Genomic DNA, 27,278 nt, shown 5'->3' on the forward strand with positions numbered 1-27,278 from the left:
CTTTGTGGGGTCTCAGAATGAAAACTGTATGATGCATACAGCTGGATATGGTGAAAAGCAGGGAGCTAGCAGAAAGGCTTGGAAAGAACATGGCCAGAAGAGAGAGCTGGAGAATTGGGGGTTTCTGCTATTGCAGAACTAGTCTTTGGTTACGGTAGTAACATTGTAAACTTGTACAACACCTTGCTGAAAGCAGGAGCTGCTCCATCAGCCTTTCCCTTCCAGGTATTTAGAACCTCATTGAATAAAGGTGCGTGTTGCTGAGTTTTGGAGCAGCCATTTGCTTCAGAAGTGCAGTTGGGGCGTTTTTCCTTTGAACACTGGAGTGGGGAACAGTGACCCTTCTGAGCATTATGAGAAGCAGGGACGCCACCCGCACGTGTGCTGTGCTGCAGGAGGGGCTGCTCGCTGCCCAGAGGAGCACTGTGCCCCAACTCAGCACCCCGCTGTCCTGGCAGGGGGCAGCCAGCCGAGGCCCCGGGAGCTGTGCGGTGGTTATTTCAGATGGCTGTCACACCCTGACACAGGCCGTAGGTTAGACGCAAAGATGCTGACACATTATTTTTTCCCTTTTACAAGCAAATATTGACATTTATTATTGCGCAACAGCACCCGGGTCTAAAAAAGAAAGCAGCAGCAGCAAATAAGAAAGCTGTATCTCAATGGAAGCGCGGAGCTGTGCACTGCTGTCCCTGCAGCACTGCTGTGCCCTGGCCGGCTGCCTGTACACCTGACTGCCGCCCGGCGTGGGAACGCTGCGCCCAGCCGTGGCCGTGTGGTGCTTAATTAAAGTCCCTGACCTGCGTGCTGGGCTTCTTGTTTCTCCTCTCTGTTTTTTTTTTCCTTTCTGGTTTGTTGCACGCAAGCAGTGAGGCTGGTGGGGCACTGCTTGGGTCGCTGCTCTCAGACACTGACAACTGAGGAAATTAAATTCAGAGGCGGAATCAGTTAAAAGCGTGACTAAAGCGGTGTTGTTTTTCTATGGCAACTGAAACAACATAATTATTTAAAGGAGAGGTTTTTATTGCTAATGAATTCTTTTTTAGACAGTCGGTTCTTACGTTTCGTTTATACCAGCTCCCTCTTAAATACATTTTGGGTATTGTTTGTTGTCTTTTAAGAGAGCACAAGCAACTAAGTTCAGTAGGATGCTGTTAGGTAAGAGCAGTGATAGACTCTGTGGTTCCAGCTTGGGTAAAGTCATATGCCTTCGAGGTATGCTGCATCGAAAGCAGGGAGAAGGAGAGAAGAAAAGCATGTTCCTATGGTTATTCACGTAATCTTATTTGTAAAATAGGCAAATCTGAGTTTAAAAACTAGAGACACCAGAGAGCTTGTTTATACTGTTAAACAACTCTTTTGTCTGCACTGGACAAAATGTCGTGCTTTGGTGCAGGTAAGCTAATGAAAATGAAACTGTGGGGATGTGCTGACCTTGCAGATGCTCAGGCGTGCTTCTTGCTTTCTTCCCTCCTTCATTGAGTGTTGTAAGGAAAGCGAGCCAAATGTTGTTGCAGAGTTGGGTTTGTGTGAAGCTAGTAGAAAAATTAAAGGATGCCTTGAAAGTAAAGGAAGAAATGCATCGTTGTAGTTGCTTCAACTCCCTACCACTTCTGCTTATCTTGTCCCTTCCGTTTTGTATTACCTATTAGGTTTTCTAATGCACGTTTTATAAAAGCATGCTCCTTGTTGTCACTGAGAGTGATGATATCCTCAGTAGATGTCACAGTCTCAGGTGATATTTTCTTTAGGAAGACAAAATCCTGTTTGTGAGGAGATCACCCCCCTTCATGGGGTTCTTTATGATGGCAGAAATTGGCAGCGACCAAAACCCTCGTGTGTTTTCTTATCCTAATAATGCATATAGTTGTTTGCAATAGGTTTTTCTATTGCATTTGGTCAAAAAAAAAAAAAAAAGACTGAGCTGAAAAGCATGAAAGGAGCAGCTTGAGGAATTTTTTCCATCAAGATACAATCAAGGGCAGGAAATCGTAGAAGCTGAGTTGTGGTTTTGCCTCCATTTTTTTTTATTAGTTAATTAAACTCTAACAACTCTTAACTTCATTTTAGGTTAACTGTTCCTAGAGTTCAGAAATATTTTAAGAGGTCAATAATGCTTTCCTTGGCTCTCAGTCCTTCTGTGTGGGATGAGGGATCTCAGGCAGTGGCCTTGCAGTTCTGCAGATGCTGCACAGGGTGTGTGCGTGCGCTCATGGGGAAACGATCCATCGTTCCTCATCTGCACACCACCCCGAAAGGATGGAAACCACAGGAAGGCAACACGGATAGCCTGACATCTGTAAGCTGCCTTCCAGTATCTGATTAAAGCTCAGAAGCCCGAAGTGCTTACAGCTACTAGTTGACATGCATTTTTGCTTAATGAGCAGGAGGTGCTGAGCAGGAGGGAGCCTACAGGGAGGGGGGGTCGGGAGAGGAGAACTGAAGGCCATAGGTGCGTATTCAATTTCACGAGCAGCAGAGGGGCGAAAAGAAAGCCCACAAAGCCCCCATTGTACACTGCAGCGAGGTTTTCTTCGTGAAGTCGCGATGTTTCTTTTTTAAAGTGCCATAAGGCAACTGTCTGCGTTTTGAGCTGCATGGAGGACATGTGAGGGAAGCAAATAGAGCCGTGCGAGTGTCCTATAACTGTCTTTAATAACGGGAGCCATTCCAGCACTCGGAGCCAAATCGTCTTTCAGCAGAAAGGATAAAATTTAGCAGAGCTGGGAAAGGGGAAGAATAAAGGGGAGGGGAAACACAGCACCACCTCCTGCTGACACCACAGAAGTTTCCCTAAGCTTTCCCTCTCCCTCCCTCTGTGTATATATTTTCTTTTTAATCAGCCAGGGCTCTTCCCTCCCCTGCTTCTTTTTTACTGTATTTTTACGGCTGGAATTCTGCTTTCCCAATTTCTCTTGTTTCACATTCAGTTTCTTCAGAGAAATTCATTAATAGTTACTACAATTTAAAATAATAAATAAACTCAGCACCAGCTGCTCAAATGGCTGCCGTAGCATATCTGGAACATAATGCGGTCTGTCCGGGGCAGCCACACAATGCAATTTATCCCTACACCTGAGGGAATGAATTTCACAACTATAATTGCTACAATATAATTCTTATTAATGTTGTGCTATAATTCCCATTAATTCCAAAGGGCTAGTAAATGCATTAGGACTTGTCAACATATTATTTTACACTGTTTATGATCTGTAGAATTACGCTCTTCAGTATTGTATTGCATAAAGAAAAGCCTTAAAATGAGCTTTGATTGCAGGGCAGAGGGAAAACACATTTTCTGTTGGGCATTGGGAAGGAAGGAGGGATCCTGTTGTTGGAGGAGCAATGAAAAGTGCATTTTAAAATCAATCCTTTCAACTTGCTGCGCCACGCAGTTAACTCCTTATGATGATGTATTAATAATGCCTGTCTCGGTTATTAGAAAAAGAGCCACTGGTATCTTTATGAAAGAATAAATAGCTGTAAGAAGGATAGGTTTATAAAATTAAAAGAAGCTGTCTTCCAGCAAAGACAGAAGTGGGGAAATTGCAAGTCACTGTAACTGATGTAATAAATGCAGAACGCGTTATCTCACTGCGCTCCTATTTATTCTTGTTTTATCTCGCTACCCTGCTTTTCTAGGTAGTGAATATGATGAGGAGGAAGTAGACTATGAAGAATCAGACAGTGATGAGTCCTGGACTACAGAAAGTGCTATCAGCTCTGAAGCTATCCTTAGTTCAATGTGCATGAATGGAGGGGATGAGAAACCTTTTGCCTGTCCTGTTCCTGGATGTAAAAAAAGATATAAGGTAAGAAGTAGTGCAGACCTGCCTTACCTCTTCTTGGTGCAGGTAAGAGAGGGGAAAAAAAGCCTGTAAAATCATTTTATACCTTTCTCATCTAATAGACTTGTCCCATGTGTTATTGTGCTGTTTTAGCAGAGTATGGATTTCAATCACTGGTTTCCTCTTGAGCACAGACAAGTTGCAATCTTTATCAAGTTAGAAGTTTTATGAAGAATGTAAAGCTTTTTGCATCCATGTTGTCAAATGAGATTGTATATGGTGACTTTTGCAAGACTTTTGCTTTACACATTTCAACTTGGCTTTCCATTACTTAGACAAATCAATGGCAGCCTGGGAAGCAGTACCAGCATCCATCACATGTCGCTTTTAGAGGCACTAAGTAAGAAGCTTCTGCCCATCCGTACCAGGACAGATTCCTTCTGCATACATGGGAGAGATGCAGCTCTCCTTCATGAGACTGCACCCAGGTGCTGTGCCTCATGAAGCTGATGCAGAAAGGTGAAAGGTGGTGGTTAATGTTTTGCAAGTTAGAGGTCACTCCCAAAAGGCACAGCCTCAGAGGAACTCTGGCATCGTTCTGTCCCGGGTCAGTGTCCCAGTGACTCATATGCACAGTCGTCTCTGTGTCTGGCCCTGAGTGCTGGGCTTGCATCCCTCTGCGTGACATGCTGGGAAGCTTTTTCTTTTTCTTTTTTTTTTTTTCCCTTTCTGATTACTCTTCATCATGAGAAAAATGTGTCTGTTTATGGGAGTGAAAAGTCTTTAACTCTGAACCTTGAGCTGGCTGGTAAAGAGCATACTGCTGTGCTGTGGGGACAGGGATATTGCTTCATGTGAACTGGTGCAGGGATAGACAGAATTTTATTGACCAGTTTAGACTGCATCACAGTATTTGGTAGTCGCTGAAATTTAGAGTCAGAAATAATGTATTAGTCACAATTCCTGTAAACCATTTCTGCATGAAGCACTAGGAAACTCGAGCACTGACCTGTATCCCACAGAATGCAGTGGTGGTTGAGTTTGTTTTTATACTTGTTTTATCTTAGGGTTAGCCCTTAGCAAATTAGGGACTTGAAGGAGAACAGAAGTATGAAAGAGAAATGTAGGAAGTCCAGTAACATTTGAGATAAAGCAGTTGTGACAAGAATGAATAAACTGTATGTGAAAACGTGCAGTGGATGAAAATGTGTGTCAGTGATCCTGCAGCTGTTCTGGACTGGCTTCTCCGTTAGCAGCAGATCATGAGACGCATTCATGTACAGCGCTGGGAGATCAGCTAATGCTTGCTGAAAATATTTGTAACATGAGCAGGAGAGCAGTGCGCTCATTTCATGCAAGTCTGCCTTGCAGAGCTGTATCTGACCTGTGTCTTGATTATTCTCTGTCTCAGGACAGGGCAGAGGGAAAGATGTTTTGAGAATATTTGCATGTATTACGTGATGGATATAACCACTTTTCTTGTGTGTGGTAGAGGCTGCGTCAGATGAAGGGTATGGTATAAAAACTAAATCCCTGGCTCAGGAAGCAAACAAGCCATGGTGATTGTTAGAAGTCACTATGCCCATAGGGCATCTATGCATTGCAGAAAACTTTCATTTAATGGCAGTGGCTAGAAGGGGAACCCTGTAATTTGCTATATCCTGTCTGTTCTCTGTTTGACTGCCAGCCCTCTGTCATTTTATTGCCCAAATAAGCAAGCTGTTCCTGCCTGCTTCTGCTATCTCGCTACCTTCATCTCAAATGCATGAGGACTGTCTAAGGGATATCTTGTACACCATTAATGTTAGAACAGTCGAATGGGGAACAAATTAATGACCCAGAGAGAGGCTGACAGACAGAGAGCAGCAGCAAATAAAAAGTACCATATATTCCTAAGAGACTCACCTCTGTTCAGTCCAGATAGGAAAATGCATTTCCTTTAACTCTGCCTCACCTCATCTCTCTTTTCTGTGGGCTCTGCTTCCTTCCTTTTTTCTTTTCAACCTATTTTTTTTTCCCTTTTACGTTTTTATCTTCGTTTCCTTCCTTTTAGTTTTGTGTCAGCAGTGTTTCTTGTTTCCTCTTCATCTTCCTTCTGCTTACCCCCCCATCCCCAGATGAATTATTTGCCGAGTCTGGGTAGGGAGTCCTGTGATCAAAGCGCTGGGATTTTCTGGTGGGTACTGGATAATCACAGTCAGGGCTGTAAAACAATTATAGAGCTACAAACAGGAACACGGACATGCACATACAGTAATTGCCAGGCTCACTTTACGGCTGAGAAAGGATGCATTCTTTTAGGGAGCGAGGAGGAAAAGAGAATATACACAGTTTTCTTTTGTCTGGCCCTACGTGACGCACATTTGAGAAGCAGAGATGTTATTTTTAGGTGTGTTATTTGTACTGCAGTACTGCCCAAAGGACCCAGTAGAGATCAGGGCTCCTTTTTGCAAACAATGTACAAGGATAAAAGATGGCCTCTGCACTGAAAAGTCATTATGGAAAGGTAAATAAGACAAGAATGAGTACAACAAATACTCCCAAGGAGTGGGCTGGGGCGGACAATGGAAACTGTAATAAGAACATGTTTATACACAAGCCCAGATGAGTATCAGAAGACCCTTCTGGCCTCCTGCCCAGCTGCTATCTGCTGGCGGTCTCCCATAGGCGTCGCAGTAGAAGTGAGTCGTAAAAATTGAATTGTTCTTCAGGAACTTCTTTTTTTTTTGTTTGTTTGTTTTTTAGAAATGAAGTCATTTGCTTGTAAGATGCATTGGTAACAAGCACTCTGTAAGGCATGGCACGGCACAAGTTTTTCTCGAAGTGCCAGAGATACTGAAAGAGAATTAACTTTTTCTTTAATGGCTTGTAAACTTGGTTGGTGGGATATTCCAAAGCAGCTGAAAGACTTTGGAGCATGCTGACTTATAGGTGCCCATCAGCCTCTGAAGCTTGCTAATTTCTGGAACTTGCTTTCTTTTTCTGACCTAGGCAGAAAATGATGAGTATTCAAGAGAAGGGAAATGTGTATGTGACATAGATAAACTGATTAAGACAAGTTCTGAAGATAGAATGGACTTTGATAGATAATAGCAAGGGAGAAAAAATCCCACAAATAACATATGTATACTATTATAGACAAAACCCTAGAGTATCTGTCACCATTTTTCCAGCTTGTGCAAATGCAGTGACACAAGAATAACAGATTGTTGTATGTACACAGAAAATGTACCTTATATGCATCTCTGTCGGTGCAGTCATGAAATATTGAGATGTCAGCACTGAGGCAGTCCTCATCTAAGTGTGCCTGAGTTCTCATCTTTTACCTACAAATACACTAGAAAAGCAACCTGACTTAAGCTGTTCTTGGCCTTTGAAAAATTTCTGGCTGTCCAGAAAGTACCAATTTGGGTTCTCTTTGCAGTCATTGAGTTAAGTTTGAAGTTACCTGTGCTTCCTACATGAAAAACAGTAATAGTTTATCACTGCAGGTATATTGCCAGGTCAGAAATTGACTGGGATGGAAGATGTACTTTGCTAAGTACGCTTCATTTATGATAGTGTTTGAAAGGGCATATAAACCAAAGCTCATCTACATGCACAGTTTGCCTTTGCAAGGGTTTTTCTCTGCTGCTGGTGTGTTGATAGTTACGGTTGCTCAAGATGATTGTCTCAGTCACATCTATGTGATGAGTGCCTTTACTGGTGGTGGAGCACAGGCAGGCACACATGTTTGTAGGGAGGGTGCTTCCAAAGAGGGAAGCAATGCAAGGGATGAGTTCAGAGGCAGATGTGGATAGTGAAATGTGGGATGTGCTGAAGGTGTTTCCTGCCTGGAAAAATTGGTGCTGGTTTAGGATGTTTCTCTGTGCAGCCTTCTCTTTCTTGATGGATGGTTTTTATTCGTGCTGTGGAGTTTCTGGGGTGCAGATGCTATCAGACATTTTGTTTGGGAGTTTGATCCCAGAAAAATTGACCTGTACACTGGGACTACCACCCCTCAAGAATTTTGAAGTGAGAGAAGGAAAGAAGAGGATTGACATGAGAGGAATGAAGAAGCCAGAACTTCATTGAGCAAAGAGGAACTGCACCCAGAAAGAAAACTGCAGCTGGGAGAAGCGTGATTTTAGCGTGAGAAGCAAAAGCAACCATGTTACAGGGAGAGGAGAAAGAAGGAGACATGGGGATGTTCTTCATTTCCCTGCTCTCCCTGAGAAAATGTTGGGAAGCAGGTGGGCTGGGCTGGTTGGTGTTTTTGTAAAGGAACAGCCAGAAGATATTTAAAAAGCCACACGGATGCCCATGGCTGAAAGAAGAGATATCTCTCTCCCCTGCTGGCTAGGTAGTGAGCTCTCAGCTTCTGGAATGGGGTAGCTTCATGAGTACAACCATGCGAGGGGCCCTGCCCATCAGATGTCCTTGTGTCTCTGCAGGACACGCAGTGCCAGGCTGAACTTCCGTATCTCCACCTGATCTGGTCCCAGGTTAATAATTGTTTCCTCCTGTATAAGGTTTTGGAGTGCCCTTCTACATTACCATCTTCTTCCTCAATCATTTGTGAGAGTAAATAATGAGCAACTTAAGTAACCAGAGCAATAAAAGTGATGTATGAGTTTGGCAGCGTTTTTTACCATACCTCAACAAACTCAACCCAGACATACAACAAAGTGTTTACATTGCAGCGGTGGAAAAAGCACTGAAGAGTTCTAACAACGGTTTTCTTTAAGACAGAAGTTCAGATTGGGTTTCATGTTATACTAGCTCCTCATACCCTGCGTGTTCTACTGTTTTCAAACCTTCCATAGCCCAATTAATTCCACATAGGTTTCTGTTTTAGCATTTCCTTTCATTTTTCCACCTGAAATTACTTACATTGCTTTCTCCCTTCATCAAATCCTGTGGTATGTTCTGTACTTGATGCTGAGTGGATTGTTAAAAACAACTCCTGCAACAGGAGAAGAGCATTGCTGGCACAGAATAGCGAGGATGTTTGTGACTGCAGAGTTGTGGGGCCTGTAACAATGGTTAGGAGTATCTTAAAGAGGTTGGTTAAAAAAATTCAGAGTCTGAACAGGCTTCTTTAATTTCCAAGATAAATACAGGGTTTGAGGTTTACTTCGTTTTTAAACTGCAGTAGCAACAGTTTGGCTGTTACCCTCAGATTTCCTTCTTTTCAAAGGCATGGGTCTGTTCTGTGCTCAGGTGTTGATGGATGTCTGGTGGCAGTTGTCCTGCTGCACAGTGATGTCCCTTGTCCTCATGCCCTAAGAGCCCTTTAGGTGCTGAAAAGCGTAACCATCTGCAAAACTGTCTGAAAGCAGCTGCAGGACCTCAGGTATCTCAGGGAACACAGCATCTGTGCTAGTTAGGCCACAACAGCTTGTTCCATTTTTGCCAGGGTAATGTGAATGCTGTGTCTTGTTCTTTCTCTCCAAAGTGCAGTGGTGAAATTCTCCAGTTGTGGCTGTAAGATATTCCCACACAGTGGGAATATCCACGTTCTGGGAATCACAGAAATGGGCAGGGTTGGAAGGGACCTCAAGGATCATGAAGCTCCAACCCTGCTGCCTCGTGTAGGGCCACCAACCTCCATATCTAATAGTAGTTATGGATCCATCCAACCTGGCCTTGAACACCTCCAGGGACAGGGCATCCGCAACCTCTCTGGGCAGCCTGTTCTCTGAACTACCTTCCAGTGTCCTGTGCAATTCCCTCTCTGTTGTCTGCAGTTAATTCTTTGGAGGCAACGTACAAGCTGTCACAAGTTGATGTGTGCCCACAGACATCTCCAGAAACAATGACATGGAGTGGAACATGAATGCCATGGGTGAAGCTCCCACTTTCTGGAGAAGCAAGACTGGAGTCTTTCTGCCAACTTGTAGCTTGTCAGTGACCCTCAGAGTCAAATGTTTCAATGCTGTGCAAGAAGAATGTCAGAAAGCAAAGAACTTTTATGTGCAGCCAATTAATGAGATCTTCATACAGTGCAGCGCACGGGGAGGTAGCAGGTTTAGCCAGGTCAGATACATGAGAGCTGCACAGATCCTCTCCTCCTTATCCCACCTGCCTTGGAAGCGCAACATATGCCCAACACCTGGAGAGAGTTCCCAAAGCTCAGTGTGCTGTAAAGTTGAGTCAGTGCTGTCTTCTAACAGGCCCAAGGTGCTGTCAGAGCAGCAGGCACTTAACACTTTGCTTTCTCCCCCGCAGAATGTGAATGGCATCAAGTACCACGCCAAGAATGGCCACAGAACACAAATCCGCGTACGCAAACCCTTCAAATGTCGCTGCGGAAAGAGTTACAAGACAGCTCAGGGCCTGCGGCACCACACAATCAATTTCCACCCCCCCGTGTCTGCTGAGATTATCAGGAAGATGCAGCAATAACATGCTGGTCACAAATGTGCCAAGAAATCCTCACCAGCAGTTGCTGATTTTGAGAACAGCCACCTTTTTCAGGGGAAGCATTCAGCAACCCTTTAAACAATTAAATGCATGCTTTAAAATTTTCTGTAATTTTGGAATGATGTATCTTTGTAGAGTTAATGATTTTGTACATTTGCACATGTAATCATCGTACCCATTTTCATTACTTCGAGATAAGGTGCTATAAAAGCTATAGATTCTTCAGAACATTTTTTTTCTCCAAAACAAAAGAATTAGGGGGTGTGGCGTATTCAGTTGTATGGCAGCGTTGAATAGGAGTAAGAGGAGGAAAGCTTGGCACTGACATCATTTCAAGATTGTAATGTGACAAAGATTCTCGATGCATCCGTCAGTGTGTGTGCAAAACCAAAACGAGACCACCGTTGTCAAACCATAGCTAACATGCCTTACATATGGAGTTATCAGTGGAGTAGCGAGTCTTTTAGGTAACGAAAATATAAATAAGAAAGAATGTTTAACATAATATGCTAAAAATATTTTCATACTTAAATAACATACGTAAAAAGGTGTGCTTGCTGTATTTTATATTCTCTTGCAAATCTTTTTTTTTTCCCCCCTCTTGAAATGCTGAAAATCTTGCCATTTGAACTAGTAAACAATCACGTTAGTATTAGATATCTGCTTTTCTTTATATGAGATGTCATATTACGTTCATGCCCATCAGACTTCGGAGGACCAATATCCCAGTCCAGCTCAGTAGTTACCCCTGAAGTATCTCTTAGAAAGACGCTTGGAAATACTTAAGTGCAAATTTATGTGTGTGTGAGAAAGAATTATCTTCATCTCAGATGAAGTTCTAAAGCACTTTGTAGTTCTCTATTGCCAACAGATTTAATGTTTTATGTGTTGCCAATTCTTGCAACTACTGTACTGGCGTGTGCCTGTGGTTGCAAATAAAAATTAACAATTCTGTGCATGGTTTAAGGAGGTCCGTTCTTTGTGCTAAGGGAGCTTCTAACGTCTCTCCCTCACCTTCATTGTATTTTCAGATTTTCTTTGTATGTTTTTTGCTTCTTACCATAAGTCACCGCATTCCCTTTGGAAGTGTCTGTTTAGCTTTACAATTAATTTTGCTAAAATGTGACATATGAGCCTTATTGAAGATTAAGTGCTTCTTGCAGCAGGTGGTCAGAGATTGACTTAGAAGTCATCATGAGAGAGCTCCGTGTCTGGACCATACCTGAACATTTGTTGCTTACCATCCTGCCTTGAGCATTCTTCTCTCACAAGTGCTATTCCTGGAATGCAGCTGGCCAGTTGCATCAAGTGGGCACCTCCACCTCAAAACATTTCTGACACGGTGAGAAATGCAAAATTTTCAGTACAGCAATCGCCTTTGCTTATTTCTGTTCTTCTAAGTGCAAAAGAAAGCTCACGTGTGAGGAATAAGCCTTCCCTTTATTTTTTTTCTAAAGCTTTAAAGGAAAATGTTTGGAGGCTAACAGTTGCCTATTCTTCAGCTGAGTTAAAACTCCCTCTGAAAGGCTGGGCCTCATCCTGATCCAATACATGTAGAACATCCTTATTTAAATGAAATGCCTCTTTTTCCAACCCTAACGAGACAGCAGCAGTTGTACTGCACAGTGCTGTCAGCTGGGCTCTAAGGATGATCCAGACATGAGAATTAGTGGTGCACCAAAGGCCCCAGGTGGCCATTTCCTACCTTCTGCAGTTTTGGCAACAGATGTGGCCAACAACTCTGTCCTGGCTCTGCTCCTAGTGCAAGAACCTACAGGCTGGGTAAGTAAATCCAACAGCTAAACAGTCGTAAAACGTCATTGTTGCATGTAAATTCCTTTCAACTATAAAAATGAAATTCCAGTTTCTATTTACCTATTCATTGTGACAGTATTATTAAACAGGTAAAGATGGGACTATTTTGTTATACTGTGTATAGTGAATGTATTGTACTGTGTCTGTGAAAAAGTGTGCTTTAAATTATATTTTCATATGTTTTGTTGGGGACAAAGTCTTTAAGTTTGAAAGTGACAGAGGTTTGTTTGAGAACTGAAGGCAACTTAACAAATTCCTGTCAAGAAAGCTGCTTATAAATGTAAATCAAATCACATTTAAAATAAACTGCCTCTGACCTAAAATGACCGCTTTTGGCTCATCACTGACATGGAGTTCAGCTCTGGAGCTGCATACAGTCTCAGCTGTGGATTTTACATTGGTATAGGCAAGCTGCATTCCTTTAACACCTGCAGCAACTTCAGAGCACATGCGCACCCGCACGCAAGCACAGAATGCTGCAGTGAGGAGGAAAAACTGAGCATTTTGATTCTGTCTGTCAAAGGATGCTGAATTTCACAGGTTGTTTCCTTCCAACAGGACAGCAGGGCTCAGCTCACCAGGTCCATCTGGATGCTCCAAAATGCCCTCTTTGTGCTGGGATATGAAAACCTTTCTTACAACAGCTGTCCTGTCTGAAATGAAAGGAGGAACTGTTGCAATCTCCATTGTTAGGTTTCAGTAGAGAGATTTGGCCTCTGTGGTGCACCCTCACTACAGTTGTTTGTTTTTTTTTTTAAGTAGCCACAGCCAGAGGGCTGGGTTGTGCTTTGGCACAACACAGCTGGGATGCTGTCCTTCCCAGGGGGAATATACCAGCATCTGAGAGTTCAGACATCTTTACAAATACGATGATTACATTTTGGTTTCTGTAACCTGTTCTGTTTTCATGCACTACTGAGTTACTTAGAACATTACAGATCATTATTTCAGCCCGTCTCTGCTTTAGGCCAGCAGGAATCTCTGAGTTTAAAGATAAAGACAAAAGGAAATGCAGAGGAACAAAGCAGTGGGGGCATTGCCACACATCTGTGTCATGCAGCCTCTACTGAACCCTGCCCTACGTATTGCATATGCTCATGGAAGATAACTGCACAGCACAGGAGTTACTCTGAACCTCTAATACCTCTTTGAGCAGCAGCTCCTTTATCATACAGAACAGAATCAACATCACATGTCAGAATGATGCAACACCTGAACTCTGCTTTATTTCAAAACAAGCAGCAGGGAAACAGGACCACAGAGTCCATGAGTAGCTTTACTTTTAATGTAACAAGACTACTGTACAACAAGTGAATAGCAATTTTACTTAATACAGTTAAGTAAATATAAAATGTTTAGCTATACACACATTTATATTTACTAGAAAGAAATACATAAAGTTAAAAGGTTTTAAAAGCCAAAACAAACACAATTCACTGTCGTGAAAATATAACGTTTTTTACTGAATGCAGTTGCAACATAATGGTTAATGACTTAAACAGTTCATTTCCAGGCATTTAAGCACAGCCTTGTCTTTCAACTCAAAAATACTGCCTTAAAGCATAACATACTTCATTTAACATTATTCCTTAAGGCAAACATTCTGTGTGTAAAACTGAAGTACTCACCCTTGCTTTCGTTGCAGGCATGTAATCTCACAGTACGTACAGCTACACTGCAGAAAGGTTCTAGAAAACTCTACTTTTGTTGGGTTCATTATTTCAACTTCTGATTTAACTGATACTCAAAGAGAGTGCATGACTCCAGTAGGAGAAGCATCTGTGTATCACATTTTAATCACACCTCAGTTACCACAGAGAAGAGAGCCATAGGTGCTCTGATGGTTTTCTATGCAACTGAAGAACAGCATGAAGGTGGGCTCTTTTCTCAGGCTGTCATTCCCACATCCTTAACAACTGCCACTAAGTAGGGGAATAAATAACTACATACACAACAAGGGTGGGTTCCTTTGTTTGTTTTAGTATCACGTTAGGTAGAGAGAAGATAACCCAAATAGCAGCTCACAGCCAAAACTTATCATGGCTCCCATTAGAGTATACTAGCTTTACTCAGAGATTTGCACTGTTAAAGGAAAGATGTGCTATTTGTTTTCCATAGGTAGACTACTCAAAGTAGTTTATGTTTAAACTACACTGCAAAACAGAAGTACCTAATCGAAGTTTAAAACATTCTGATCAAAGTGCGTCTGAACGTGCCTCTCAAAGCCCTTCTGGTCATAATCAGGTGGGAACTGCTCGCTGCACATGGGGCACACCTTCCAGTGGCTCTCCACATGCTCCTCAAACTTGCTCTGATCATAGTTGGGTGGAAACATCACATCGCAAAGAGGACATTTCTTGTGCACGTCAAAGCTTCGTCAGGAGGCGGAGAGAAAGAAACAAAAAGAAGGAAACAGTCATTTAATCTGTTATTGCAAAGCAGAAGTCAGAAGTAGGATCTGCTGCCACCGACGTCACCAGCTTTGCTACCAACCTATGTGTGAGCAGACAGTACCTGGGCAGCACTGCACACTTAATTAAAACATCTGAGCTGAAGGTGTTCGATACAGCCATGCAGTTTTATACAGGAATTCCAGAAGAACCAACTCTGCATTTCAGAAGTTACATCATTCTGACACGATTCCAGCTACCACTGAATACAAACCCACTGGCTGCCTTAATGGCCAGGCGGTTTCATGGGAAACCACTCTCTCTGCTCATAAATGCTTGTTCTTAGCAAACATAGCACTTTATAAAAGCTCTAAACTTAGGTTCACAATTAGGTTGGAAAGAAAGGGGGAAAAAAAACCCAAGAATTATTCATTCATTTACCAATTGACATTTGACATTCAGTCAAAATCAGGTATAACACAAACAGTCCACCCAGGGAGTTCTCTTCATAGTTAACTGCAAACCAAACACCAACTGAAAATGCTTTCTCCTTCCCTTTCCATCTCCACTCCCCCAAAACCAAGGAAAGGATTCTAGCTATACAGAAATCTATCCATCCCATTGAAGACTAATAAAAAAATAAATGTTTACCTGGAATCAAAGCAAAAACCCGTCCCACGTTCATGCAGAAGGAGGCTTGGAGGATCAGGAGCAGAAGGTACAGTGTTGTCATCATCCTGGTAAAAAAAACAGTGGCATTTTAATTACCCAATAAAGAGAGTTACTTTTCTCCCTCTAAATGCATCTTTTTGCTTTCCAGAAAGAACATGACTGAAGCTCAATACAAAAAGGACACTGAGGTGCTATAGCAGGTCCAAAGAAGGGCAACAAGACTTGTGAAGGACTTGGAGAACATGCCCTATGAGTAGAGAATGAAGGAACTGGGGCTGTTCAGTCTGGGGAAGAGGAGGCTGAGGGGAAGCCTTATTGCTCTCTTCCAGTATCTGAAAGGTGCTTACAGCAAGAGCAGGGTTGGTCTCCTCTCACTGGTGATGGGTGACAGGATGAGGGGAAATGGCCTTAAGTTGTGCCAGGGTAAATTTAGGTTGGATAGCAGGAAAAGCTTCCTTACAGAAAGGGTTGTCAAGCACTGGAATAGTCTGCCCAGAGAGGTGCTTGAATCACCAGCCCTGAATGTGTTTAAAAACCATTTGGATGTGGTGCTCAGGGACACAAGTGAGCAGAGGGTTGTTAGTTAGGGTAGTATGGTTAGGCTTGATGATCTTTTCCAATCTGAGCAATTCTATGATTCTAATATCAGCAGCACAGGTTTTATGCAGTGTACAAGAGGTTAATGAACACAGAAAGCTGAACAGACACCTTCTGACTACGTATGTATAGCAACAAGCTGTGCTGCTTAAAGCTGCCACTGATACAGTCCTCTCTCTGTTCATGCCTGGGGGTAAAGCAGCACAGAAAACCAGTGCTCACCCAAATGATTCACCATGCTACCAACTGTCATAGTGCTTCAACCAGGGAGCTACAACTCAAAAATTAATTCCACACAACAGAACATCGAGGCAAGCTCTTAAAATCCATCAATTTAAAATTTCAGGAAGGGCAGAGGCCACTGATGCAGATGCACACACCTCCTCCCAGCAGTCAGCTCTGAGTGCTCTGCACAGCTCCCAGCAGCCAGGCACATCCCCTACCCAGCAGTGGCAGCAAACACATGGCTGCTACTGCTGAGGACCATTCCATGATGGATTCAGGCTTTTATCAAGTTGGGAAGGCCAGCGGCCTCCGGAGAAATTGCTGCTGCCCCTCACTGCTCACAAGAGCAGAAATGTGTTTCTCAAATTGAAACATTGAGCAGAAAGATGAGGAATCCCTACAGGGACTGCTTCTGAGACTCCCCGTCACAGCACTGTGGTTCTGTACTGCAAAGAGGTAACACAGCACAGCACCCACCTATTTTGAGGTGGGTCATGAGGTGGGAAAACAGGTAAATACAGCAAGAGCTCTGCAACTCCAGCTCCTAAATCACTGCCTTGTTCATTTTAAAGATGCAGCACATGCGAGAATTGCCAGCTATTTAGCTGGTCTTCAGAAATGGGGCCATACATAACATGCAATATGTTCTATGCAGATAACACAGGAATAGTCCAACATTTCCTTCCAGGCCAACATCCTTTGTCGTTAGGAAGAAATACTGGAAGTAAGGCAGGACAGAAAGGTTCCCTCAGTATTTTTCTCCTGACAACAGCTGTTCTGCTTCAGCCATTTAACATTTCCATTAGGCAGCTAGTGGGGCTTGCTGTGACAGATGCTAGCAACAAACAAATTTTCCTGTCTAACTCACTTGCTTTGCACCTGCAGTAAGAGGCATATGGGTTTTAAAATACTATTTGTTCCTTTTGTCACGGAAGAGGTAGGATGTATGTGTTACAGGAGGAAAACTATTTAAAGCACTCCTGTACTCCAACACTACAGCTGACACGGTGCCAAAAACATGACATTGCTGAACAGCAGCCTGCACACCAACCAGGACTTATGTGAGAAAATGAATGCATCTTTGAAGAAAGGAAGTTTCACTACACAGGAAGGTCTAATTAACATTTAAGTCCTCTAGAAAAGGCTTTATCATCCCTGGCTGCTGGTCACCCAGCTACTCCACGAGCAGAAGGCAGAGTTTGTTAGCACTTATCAGCACTTGGTTGCACAAGGACCTGCTGTGGTGCAAGGGTTCTTCAGCCTCCAGCCTCTGAGGCGTGCGCTGTTTAAGACAGAGAGTGACTCTCTGACAGCAGTATAGGCAACTTGCTTTATGAAGGGTTATTCATCTTAGTTCTTTGAATAATGAATCAGGGTTTATCAGTACTGAATGTTACTGGGTATTGAGGGCATTAACCAAAATTACGTGACTTGATAGGATGATACACACATGGGGCTCTCTTTCCATTCAAAATTACCGAGGCATACAACAAAGCACAACTTTTGGAGAGGGTCTTTGCATCTGAAAGAAATCTCTAACCTGGATGCTCAACCATAACAGAATGCAGAACTGATCATCCCTGAAGTTATTCATTGTCCATACCAACATTAGACTACCACAAAAACTTTTGTCTCCCCTGCTGCAAAATAAAACCTCTCTGCCTTCATGCATTAGTCAAAGACAAAAACATACTGAGTAGCAAATAAAATAAGTTTGTACTGTACAATGCTCAAGTGAAAGCAATCTGTCTCTGACTGCAACAGGAACCAAGAGAACAGCATGGAGCTGCATCGGGGGGGGCAGGTTGGGTATCAGGAAAAGGTTTCACCAGAGAGTGGCGGGGCACGGCAACAGGCTCCCCAGGGCAGCAGGCACAGCACTGAGCTTGCCAGAGTTTGAGGAGCATTTGGACTCAGTCATAAGGTCTGATTTTTGGGTGGTCCTGTGTAGAGCCACGAGTTGGTGACGCACTGGAACAGGTTGCCCAAGGAGGCTGTGGATGCGCCATCCCTGGAGGCATTCAAGGCCAGGCTGGATGTGGCTCTGGGCAGCCTGGTCTGGTGGTTGGCGACCCTGCACATAGCAGGGAGGTTGAAACCAGATGATCATTCTATGATTCCATGAGTTAGGTTCAATAATGCTCGTAGGTCCCTTCCAACTCTGGATATTCTATGACTCTGTGATTGCCACTGCCCTCCACCCATGTACGTTAGCTGTGTCAGCAAGAACACAGACTGCTTCAGAACCAGCAAGCTTAAATTAATAATAGTTTAAAAAAGGCTTTTTCCATGTCAGACTAACTTTGTTGGTTGTGTCCTAAGGCCCCACCAATTAATGATAAAAATCAGCCTGTGTGTTCCTTACCATAGCTCCTGACCTGCACACCATGCAAAGTGACAGTATTGAACGTGGCAGGTGTGTTATCTGTTAAGATACAGAGTCTGTCTCCTCTACTATGCTATGCAAGGTTGGAAAGCACGTGTAACATTCAAAACCATCCACTTTCCCACAGTAACAAACCACCCCATAAAAGCCCGAAAGCCTAGTTGAGGAAGCTACCTGAAGTTGCTTTACAGGCAGAGCTACCCACACAGGCTGGGAGTCCAGGCCATGACAGCTGTGTCAGTGCTATATTTTAAGAACTGGCATCAGCTTACTCCCTCCAAAGCCCTCCATTTAGTCAACCCCAGTTTACTTGGGCAGAAGCCCATCCTTCATGCTACAAGAGAGACATGACTGCCTTAAGCATGGGCCCAGCAGCAACCTGCTTCACCCCAGAGGTGACCAGGGACACCGGAAGCCCCAGGACCTGTGCAGAGCTGGCAGTGATGTGACATGGCTGATATGTAGCCTCCATCCTCATTGAAGAGGATGATGTGATGCACCAAGGAGCTGCCCCTATGGTTGTGCAGCTTAAAAAAAAATAGTAGGCCTTCAAAATCCAGAAATTTGGATGTCAAGGTTAATGAATTGTGAAGAGCTGTCTTTAACAGCATAACTTCACGATCGTAACTTTTACTCTTAAAACTGCCACAGTGAGTTCAACAGGCTGTATGAATCATGAAGATAAATACAGCATTACCACGCAACACTTACCCACACAATTACACACAATAAAGCTTGGTAACAAGGGAGTTTGTTTGCCACCGAAAGAGGAAGAAGGGCAAGTAGACATTAACAGCTAAACACAAGCACAACTCACCTAGTTTTACCATCTCTGACCCTTTTTGTCTCACACAACACCTACTGCTTTAATGACTGCAATCAGAAGCCCGAGGCTGCCCAGCAGAAGCCAACAGTCAGCCACGTGGTGCAGTACAAAACCCACAGACCTGAGCAGTTTCTGTCTCCAAGCTCCAGGGAACATTAGCACAGGACAGAAAGCAAAGCAAAGACCATCTCAAGCTTTAAGCAATCAAAGAACAGCCACACCACTGGTTTCCCTGCTCTGTCCACCAAAGAAGGGCACACAGTTTTCTTCCAGTGACTCAGCTCTGCAAGGGCACCATACATCAAATCCTCTACATCTCTGCAAGTAGCCTGGTCTCCCAAGAGGTATGTGGACATCTGCACGGACACTAACTGCTCTTTTCATGTCTGTTATCAGATAAGGACAGTAAATGGCAGCTATGATCAGGCTGATGAAAACACAGTGGGGTTTTTGGGCTAAAAGACAGACCATTGTGAATTCAGCTCAACAAACAGCTTGACCAGGCTGCCAAATGTAGGCCCCTCACCCTACAGATTTGCTGTGAGTAACAGCCTTCTTTAAATCTTGGGACAGAAATTCTGGGCTTACTGCCAACTGTAATCAAGTCTACATCTCATACTAAAGTGTGAGTTTTAGAGAAGCTTTTTTTTTTTTTAATGGAACTCTCCTGTACATACCTCCTTCAAGTAATTATAATTTGTTCAACTACAGAGCATAAGCAAGATGGAAATTTGATGATGGCAGGTTCTTGGGGCAAGCCAACTACTCTACATAAAATCAGAATATGTGCTTTTCTGAGATGACTAACAGGCCAGTTAATCCTCCTCAGAAATCACTGCTACAATGGCCTGAGGTAGAACAGTTGCAGAGATGTGACCTATAGGTTCAATATGACTATCTAATCCCCAGTCAGAAGAAACAGTGTGAAGAAACATTCAGCCTTTCTCCTCTGCCACCCAGATTCATGTTTACAATGCTACTCAACTGCATAGAAATGTAAGCAGCAACTACCACATGTGACAGACAGTCTACCTCTCAGCTTGCTGGGCTATTCCTTAGGCTAGGTGAGTTATGTGAAAGAAAGTGAGGTCCCATTTTGGTTCTTCGTTCTCAATAATGAACTGGCAAAGCTTTACTTACACAAGCACACTTCTCACCTTGTTTTACAAACAGAAAAACAACAATTTTAGTCATATTTGATAAGTCCATTTACAGGTGTGTGCTGACAGCCTCTACTTTATTTTTCTAGGTATGTATTGGCCCACGGTTTAGAAGATCTGTCATCTTAGATAAATATTTTAGACATTTCCACCATCATACATTAGATACTACAAAAAAAACTATGAAGTAGTGAGAGAGTACAATACCCTCAATTTCTTAACCTAATATAACATGCAGCACTAGAAGCATGCAGAGGAAGATGACAAGCCTATACAATGGTAATACTTCAATGCAGCAGCAAGACTACCAATATTTTCTTTTGGAGAAGAACCATCTTCCAACAAAAGGTTCTGTATCTTGTTTAAAAATGCACAGAATTACATGTTTTCAAAACAAACTGTACAAGAAGTAATACAAACTAAACTTCACATTTATCATTTTATATTTGCTGTTTCCTCTGGCAGAAACAACAAGCTCACTTTCATCATGAATCACCCACATGAATGGGTGTTTTCCCTGGTTATTGATGTCTAAGTTCCACATTAAAACTCTGTAAAAGATTTTTGAGACTACTTATTTCCATGTCAAATTGTACACTCCACACCTACAGCTTAATTTAGGGGGGATGGCAGCAAGTAACTGATTCTCATTTGAGAGTCAAAAATAAAGATGTAAATGACTTGATTTAAAGACACCTTTTTAGGCGCTGAGCTTTATTTAAGCCTGCTATATTCCATCTCATTACGAAAATCTAAGCTGTGTCAGCAAATGAGCACAAGACTATAGCACTGTTTCTCTTGGGTTTGCAAGAGGGCAAAGCACATAGATCAGAAAGAACACCCTGCTAATTAAACTGAAGCAGGTGACTAAAGAAGAGAAGAGCTTGTCATATGTAGTATCTACGTCAAGAACGATCAGATTAAATATGCAGAATGTGGAGAAAAGGTGGGCAACAGTACTAAGCTCACATTCGAGATCTTAAACAGGCTGCAGGAGTTCTGACAGTTTTTCTAATTATTCACAGTAATGGACACCAGGGGCAAAAGGTAGGAGGGAGAAATACATTTTTCTCCATTATAGGTGCTGAGCACCAGGGCTAAAATCATGCCTGTCTGAACACTGATCAGTTTCCGCAAAGGTTAATAGCAATTAAATGTGGCAAACTAGACTAAATGAGAAACAGGTCATGATACCACTGTACTTGCAAAGAGCAAAATACTTTGCAGAAGAGTATTTCTTGTTTAATATTTTTGAAGGTGCAAGAATACTTAGAGTTGGAAAGAGTAATAAGTCTGCTCCTGTTCAAATGAAGCCATTTGGTCCAGTTTATTACAGAAGCCAATTTACTATAACTATGTTTTATAGTGGTATGGTGTGAAAGTTAACTGTTTTAGAAAGCAAAGCTAACCAGTTTCCACTTCAAACATATAAAGCCATGAAAAAGACATCAGTGAGAATCTGTCACCATCTGCTTAATCAGCTTTAGTCAATTAGCTCTTCCAAATACATGCTTAACAGTTAAAAAATCAAAATGGAATAGATGCAGATTAATAAAAGAACAAGAGGTTTATATGTAGGGATGAAAAATCTGATACTACAGACATTTTCTTTCAGTATTTAACTGAAACTACTGGTATCAGAATACTTTAGGTTTTTATTTGTTCTGATCCAACTTACTTCCTGCCTACAAAAAGGAAGCAAATAAAGACAATCAATCCCATACTGAAAACCTATGTGCAACTCCAATGCTCAGTAGTAATCACAGCAAGGAAAATTAAACATAATAGATTATAAAGAAGGAAAATTAAAGATAATATAGAAGATAACTCACATTGCTATCCTCAGGGTCTTCTAAACCATCAGGCCGACTGAGATTGCGTGAAGGTTGACTACACACTACATCATCTTCTAGCTCCCAAAAGGAAGTTCTAGCAGGTGGTCTTTGGATCTCATCAGGATTAAAGGCACCATCTGCTCCATCTGAAGAAAAATTCATCAATTGATCCTTCGTTTTTGTTTTTTTAAAACAGCTGTGCCACCTTACACCCTAAATCAAGGTTTTCAAACATTTTTGCTTTAGATAAGGTATGAAAAAACAAATCTACTTGTTTGAAAAGATGTCTGTAAAATTTTGCTTAACTTAATGATTCTCTTCAACAAAACAAAGGCATTTAATGACTCTCATTAACAAAGTTAACAAATAAAAGCACTGTACATCAGTACTGAGACTGGTGGGATAGAGAAAACGGTAGGAAAGAAAATATGTGGGAAAAAAATATACATTCATACACACACACTCACTCACCTCTTCTTTCCTGAATTGCATAAGGGTTTCCATACTGCAGTACTGGTAGTCTACTTGGCACTGCAGGAACTGGTCCATTCTCTTCTGAGTATGGGTTGCAAAAATGTAGTGTCGGCTGTGAAATCTGTCCTTCCATCATCCTCCCAGCTTGATTTCCTGCTGTCTTGCCAAGTTCCTAAACAACACAGTTTAAAACATAATTACTCCACAGAGGTTTAGGCAAAAGATGAGGTTCTTTTAATGAACTATTTAAATTTAAAACAAAAAAACCCACATCCGCTCATCTTCAGACTCTCATTTCATCTTGACCTAATGTCAAATGTGACATTTCAGCAAAGAAAACAGATATTTTAAAGAATGTTTCTGATCTGTTGTCTGTTAATACGAATTGTATACACAGAACTGCCAAATATTTCACAAAGAATCTGCAGCCTTCTCAGAACAAAGAAAAAGCTATTAAGTAGCAAAGGATGAGTTGAAGTAACAGTGACAAGTCTGTACAATTAGGAGAGTTAAGAATGCATCATTTTAATAAGTGAAGGAGATACAGATTTACTGGATATAATTCCCTACAAACCCTTAAGTGGGCAGGTATTAAGAGCTATCAAGTATGTTGCACTGGATCCTCTCTGATAACTAGCAGCAAAATGCTCATCTACGTGAAGCGTAACTTCATATTAGTAGAGCTCAAGGCTGTCACTTTCAATTGGAAATGAAAGAATATTAGAACAAGTTTTTGCTCAGTATCTTTCACATGCACACACACGGAAAGAAACCAGCAGAGAACTTGGAACCAGTGTCATTTTTGTGCAACAGAACTTCTTAGAGTTACCTTGCTTACATATGAGCCACACAGATAGCAGTTATTATAAACCACTAAAGGATTTATATAAATTATATGCCACTAAAACTGTAAGTCAATATATATGTAAAAAGACAGTAGTTAAAGTGACTTAAGTGTGGCCAGTCCATTGGCTATAATTCTTCCAAAGGAAATCTTCTCTTCCTTCCATTTAATAAAATGGGTTTGGCAAAGAGAGCATGCAGGTCAAGAATAACCAGAGGAAAAACACCATTTACAAATCAGAACCAAGCAAACATTCTGAGATGTAAGAAGAATAAAAATAAGGATTTTTTTTAAAACAGATGTTTCCCAGATATTTTTTTCCCCACTTCTGTTACAGCATTGGTTTTTGGGTTCTCCTTTCAAAGTTAACACAAACTTCTCACACAGAAGCACGTCTTCCGCAAAAAACTTCAAACTGAAATTAAGCCTAAGACTTTGGATACATATTTAACCACACGAGAAGTGAAATGTCTCAGTTACTGAAAGGAACAGCCCAACAACAAACAAGCATTAGCCCAAGCACCAGAGGATAAAAAAAATGCAACTTCAAGTTTCAGTGATTACTGTGCAACTAGAAAAACTCAAACGAAAGAAAAATGGAAATTACACATTTATTAATGTATACTATATTATTGTATAAATAAGTACTGTGAGATTTCAGACACAGAAGGCTTAGAATCCAACAGCAACAATACAAAGCCTTTTTCAAACAGGAAGGAGAGGGAAAAGGAGGAAAATGCTATTTAAGTAAGGCAGCTTCCAGAAAATTACCTTTTGTTAGAGCGCTTACTGTAAACACAATACTTCTCATTACTTTTATGTTACTTTAGAAAACACTACAATGCAGAACAGCACATTTTCTGTGCACTCCAAGTAAAATTTCCTCATGTAGATATGATATAAAACTAATGTTAATGTGCTAATTTATATTAGATTTACTGACTACCTTGCAGATATGATTGAAGTGGCCAAGGTTAAATGGTTAGGATTGCATCTTAAAATTGTAGTGAGCATGTAAAATCTAAATAATTAATCTTTACCCAATACAAAGCAGGAACAGTTAATTATCACTGAAATCAAGACTTTCCTTTTTAAAATCAACTTCTTGTACAATATGGAAGCAGTTTAGAATGAGAAGGAATGGCATTAAAACTTCAATTTTAGCATCACATAAGATTAAAACAGACTGCAGATCAAAGTGACTGTAAAAAGGTGCTGTTAGAGAGCCTCAGCCAGAAGTTGGACAACCAGGGTAGAGACTGATTCAAAATCAAAGTCTGTAAGCATGTAAAGGAACCAAGTAGTTTTATAGGTTTGAAGAGACAGCAAATGAACATTTCTAACATGCTGTGTTTGGTGGCGTTTATAAACAAACACTGATAATGGAGCATAAATTGAAAAGCTGTTTACTATTCTGTGCTGAACCTTTTAAAACATGATTCCAGTTCTAGCAAGGCACTTTGATTCTTCTTCGTAATGTAAATATCTATAAATTCAGTAGACAAAGTTGCAAGGCTTTATAAGCTCCATACATTATTATTACAGTTGCTCTCCTTATGCCTGGTGTTTAAAATTACTCCCTCCAGCTAAAACAGATTAATTGGAACTCAGAATTTACTTTCTTTCGAATTAGGAAAACATGAGAAAAAAAGTACTAAAAATTACATCACTGTTTAAAAATGAAGAGTTTAAACGCCAACTACTTGAAATTCTGGAATTTTAGAATACATCTTAATCTGAAATTAATTATAACATATCAGAATGCAAAATCCTGCTTTTAATATGCATCTGTCCATACTTAAAACCACATCCTATAAAAAAAAAAGAAACAATCTGAACAATTCTAATTTTTCCACAGTATCACTCAGTATTATCAGAATGCAATGAAGACATCATTTACTTCTCAGTAAAACAGTTCTGCTCATCCTTCACGTGATACCTGCAAGGTACTTCTAACATTGGCACTTCATCAACGTTCCTGGCTCAACAGTAAAGATAATGAATTTGAGGAGAGAGTGAACTCCTGAAAGCAGCCGTTCACTTTCTATCATACATTCAAAAAGCACAGTGCTGCTTGTGTATCATTCTTTTCTTATAAAGATATGTTTTCAGTTGTATTTACCGAAGTCACTGCTGTCACATGTCAAACTGCTCTTATTATTACAAGTGGTCAACAAGAGAACTGCAGATGTCAAATGGATTTGGTTGTGTGCACACGTCATGAAAAATGCAGCAATTTTACTGCTGAAATGTGTACATCTCTGGTTATAGCACATGACTGGATAAAAGCAAAAATAACCCTAACCAGTGGTGGAAAAAATAAACTGTCAAGATAGGCACATACTATTCACATCTTATGCCAAAATTCCAAAGGGAATAAGATTTACTAATTGTGCTGCCTGACAGCCAGTAACTCCTGATATCAGAGTTGCTCTTGCAAAGAAATGAAATTCCTCCAATTTCTGTTGACTGATCCTTCCTTTAGAAGGAGAGAATCAGCTTACTTTTTTCCCTTTTAGAATTAGTATTGTTATCAGAGCTTGCTGCTGAAAATCCCACTCAATCCTAGCAAGATATTCAAATATGGAAATGAATCATTAGACAGTAAACAAATTCTCAATTAACAGTGAATTACAATTCCTCAAAGAGCCCCGTGGCTTCCAGTTTACAAGATGTTACAGTAGTAGTGACAATACCTTCTCAGTGCTAAAGAGTTCCAGCTGTGATGCCAGTTCCTTGATTCGTCTCTCTTTTTCAGCCAGCTGAACCTGTATGAAAATCAGTTTTGATTTACAGTTCTTGTATTAGTGAACATACAGATGCAGGTTAATCCTGCATGCTATATCATGAAGATATGGCATGCAGTGACTTCAGTTCATCTTTCAGATGGGAAAGAACTTGTCTACACTACTCACATGAAACACGAAGTACTATACAAATAATCAAAACCAAACATTCTCCGTAAGCTTATCTACTGGATAGCAGCAGGATGTTGGCAGCCTTCTCCTACCAGTTTACAGAAAACAGATGTGGAAAGATGAAATACCAGGTAACCAAGAGGTGAAACACCAGTGACACTTATGGTGAAGAGGGAAACTGCTGTCCAGAAATAGCTGCACATTTGGAAACCTCACCACACTATTTCTAAAGAATCCACACAAAAGAATTTTGGTTATTTCTGTCATTCACTTCTCCATCCCGCATGTCCCACAAAAGAACCAAGAGAACCAAAACCCCCCAGCACCTCAAAGACACTGAATTTCTTTCACAAACACCTACTGCATGTCTACTGGGTGACCTGGGAGTAGAGAAATGCAGCCATACTATTCAATTTCTACAGGCTTCCAAATTATTATTTAAACAACCTTTCTCTACAGAGTGCCTTTTTATTTGGATCAGGTTACTTGCAAACCATCTCTCCACTCGTTTATCTGGTATAAAACCTCAATGCTTCATACAGTTAAGTATCTTTTTTGTCCAATTCCAAAATTATTTTCCTTAGCTGAGTTCAAAGAGAAAGAAATCTGCTGTCTGCAATGAAAAGCTTCTTCCATCCTTACTCCATACTCACAATAATATATATATTTTTCAATTGCAGTTAAAACATTTTCAAATTCAGAACCAATTATTTATTACTCCTGCTACTAAGTACAAAATAAATAAATAATTTTTCATTAAATTATATGTGGCAAGTGATTGCTGTTAATTAACAAAATTCAATAACTTGGGAAGAGTCATGCATTTTATATAGCAAATTAGAGCTTTAAAAGAGTGTTTAAAATCACACAGGGATAGCACAGCTTACATAATTCTGAAATGAGCTGTAGATTAATTTAGCATTTTATAATGAATAGGTGTTGC

At 41.2% G+C, this 27,278-nt stretch overlaps 2 protein-coding genes across 6 annotated transcripts in view; one reads left to right on the forward strand and one right to left on the reverse strand.

Annotated features, from left to right (window-relative positions):
• The window catches only part of JAZF1 (JAZF zinc finger 1), a 176,916-nt gene extending 163,434 nt beyond the window's left edge, over window positions 1-13,482 (forward strand). For 2 of the 3 annotated variants that reach the window (XM_090142634.1, XM_090142633.1), the window contains exons 4-5: window positions 3,643-3,812; window positions 9,999-13,482. In XM_090142634.1, coding sequence (XP_089998760.1) covers window positions 3,643-3,812; window positions 9,999-10,175 — 347 coding nt within the window. In that variant the 3' untranslated portion in view covers window positions 10,176-13,482. The remainder of the gene's footprint in view (window positions 1-3,642; window positions 3,813-9,998) is intronic. The other variant, XM_031590157.2, reaches the window with a different exon arrangement.
• A 692-nt stretch (window positions 13,483-14,174) lies between these two features.
• TAX1BP1 (Tax1 binding protein 1) overlaps window positions 14,175-27,278 on the reverse strand; it is a 50,006-nt gene continuing 36,902 nt past the window's right edge. For all 3 annotated transcript variants that reach the window (XM_031590155.2, XM_031590156.2, XM_031590154.2), the window contains 5 exons: window positions 26,114-26,185; window positions 22,571-22,745; window positions 22,097-22,245; window positions 15,050-15,135; window positions 14,175-14,380 (listed from right to left, as the gene is read on the reverse strand). In XM_031590155.2, the coding sequence (XP_031446015.2) occupies window positions 14,179-14,380; window positions 15,050-15,135; window positions 22,097-22,245; window positions 22,571-22,745; window positions 26,114-26,185 (684 nt within the window). In that variant the 3' untranslated portion in view covers window positions 14,175-14,178. The remainder of the gene's footprint in view (window positions 14,381-15,049; window positions 15,136-22,096; window positions 22,246-22,570; window positions 22,746-26,113; window positions 26,186-27,278) is intronic.

Source organism: Phasianus colchicus, chromosome 6 (genome assembly GCF_987193195.1).
Source record: "Phasianus colchicus chromosome 6, bPhaCol1.hap1.1, whole genome shotgun sequence".
Classification (NCBI taxonomy): Eukaryota; Metazoa; Chordata; class Aves; order Galliformes; family Phasianidae; genus Phasianus; species Phasianus colchicus.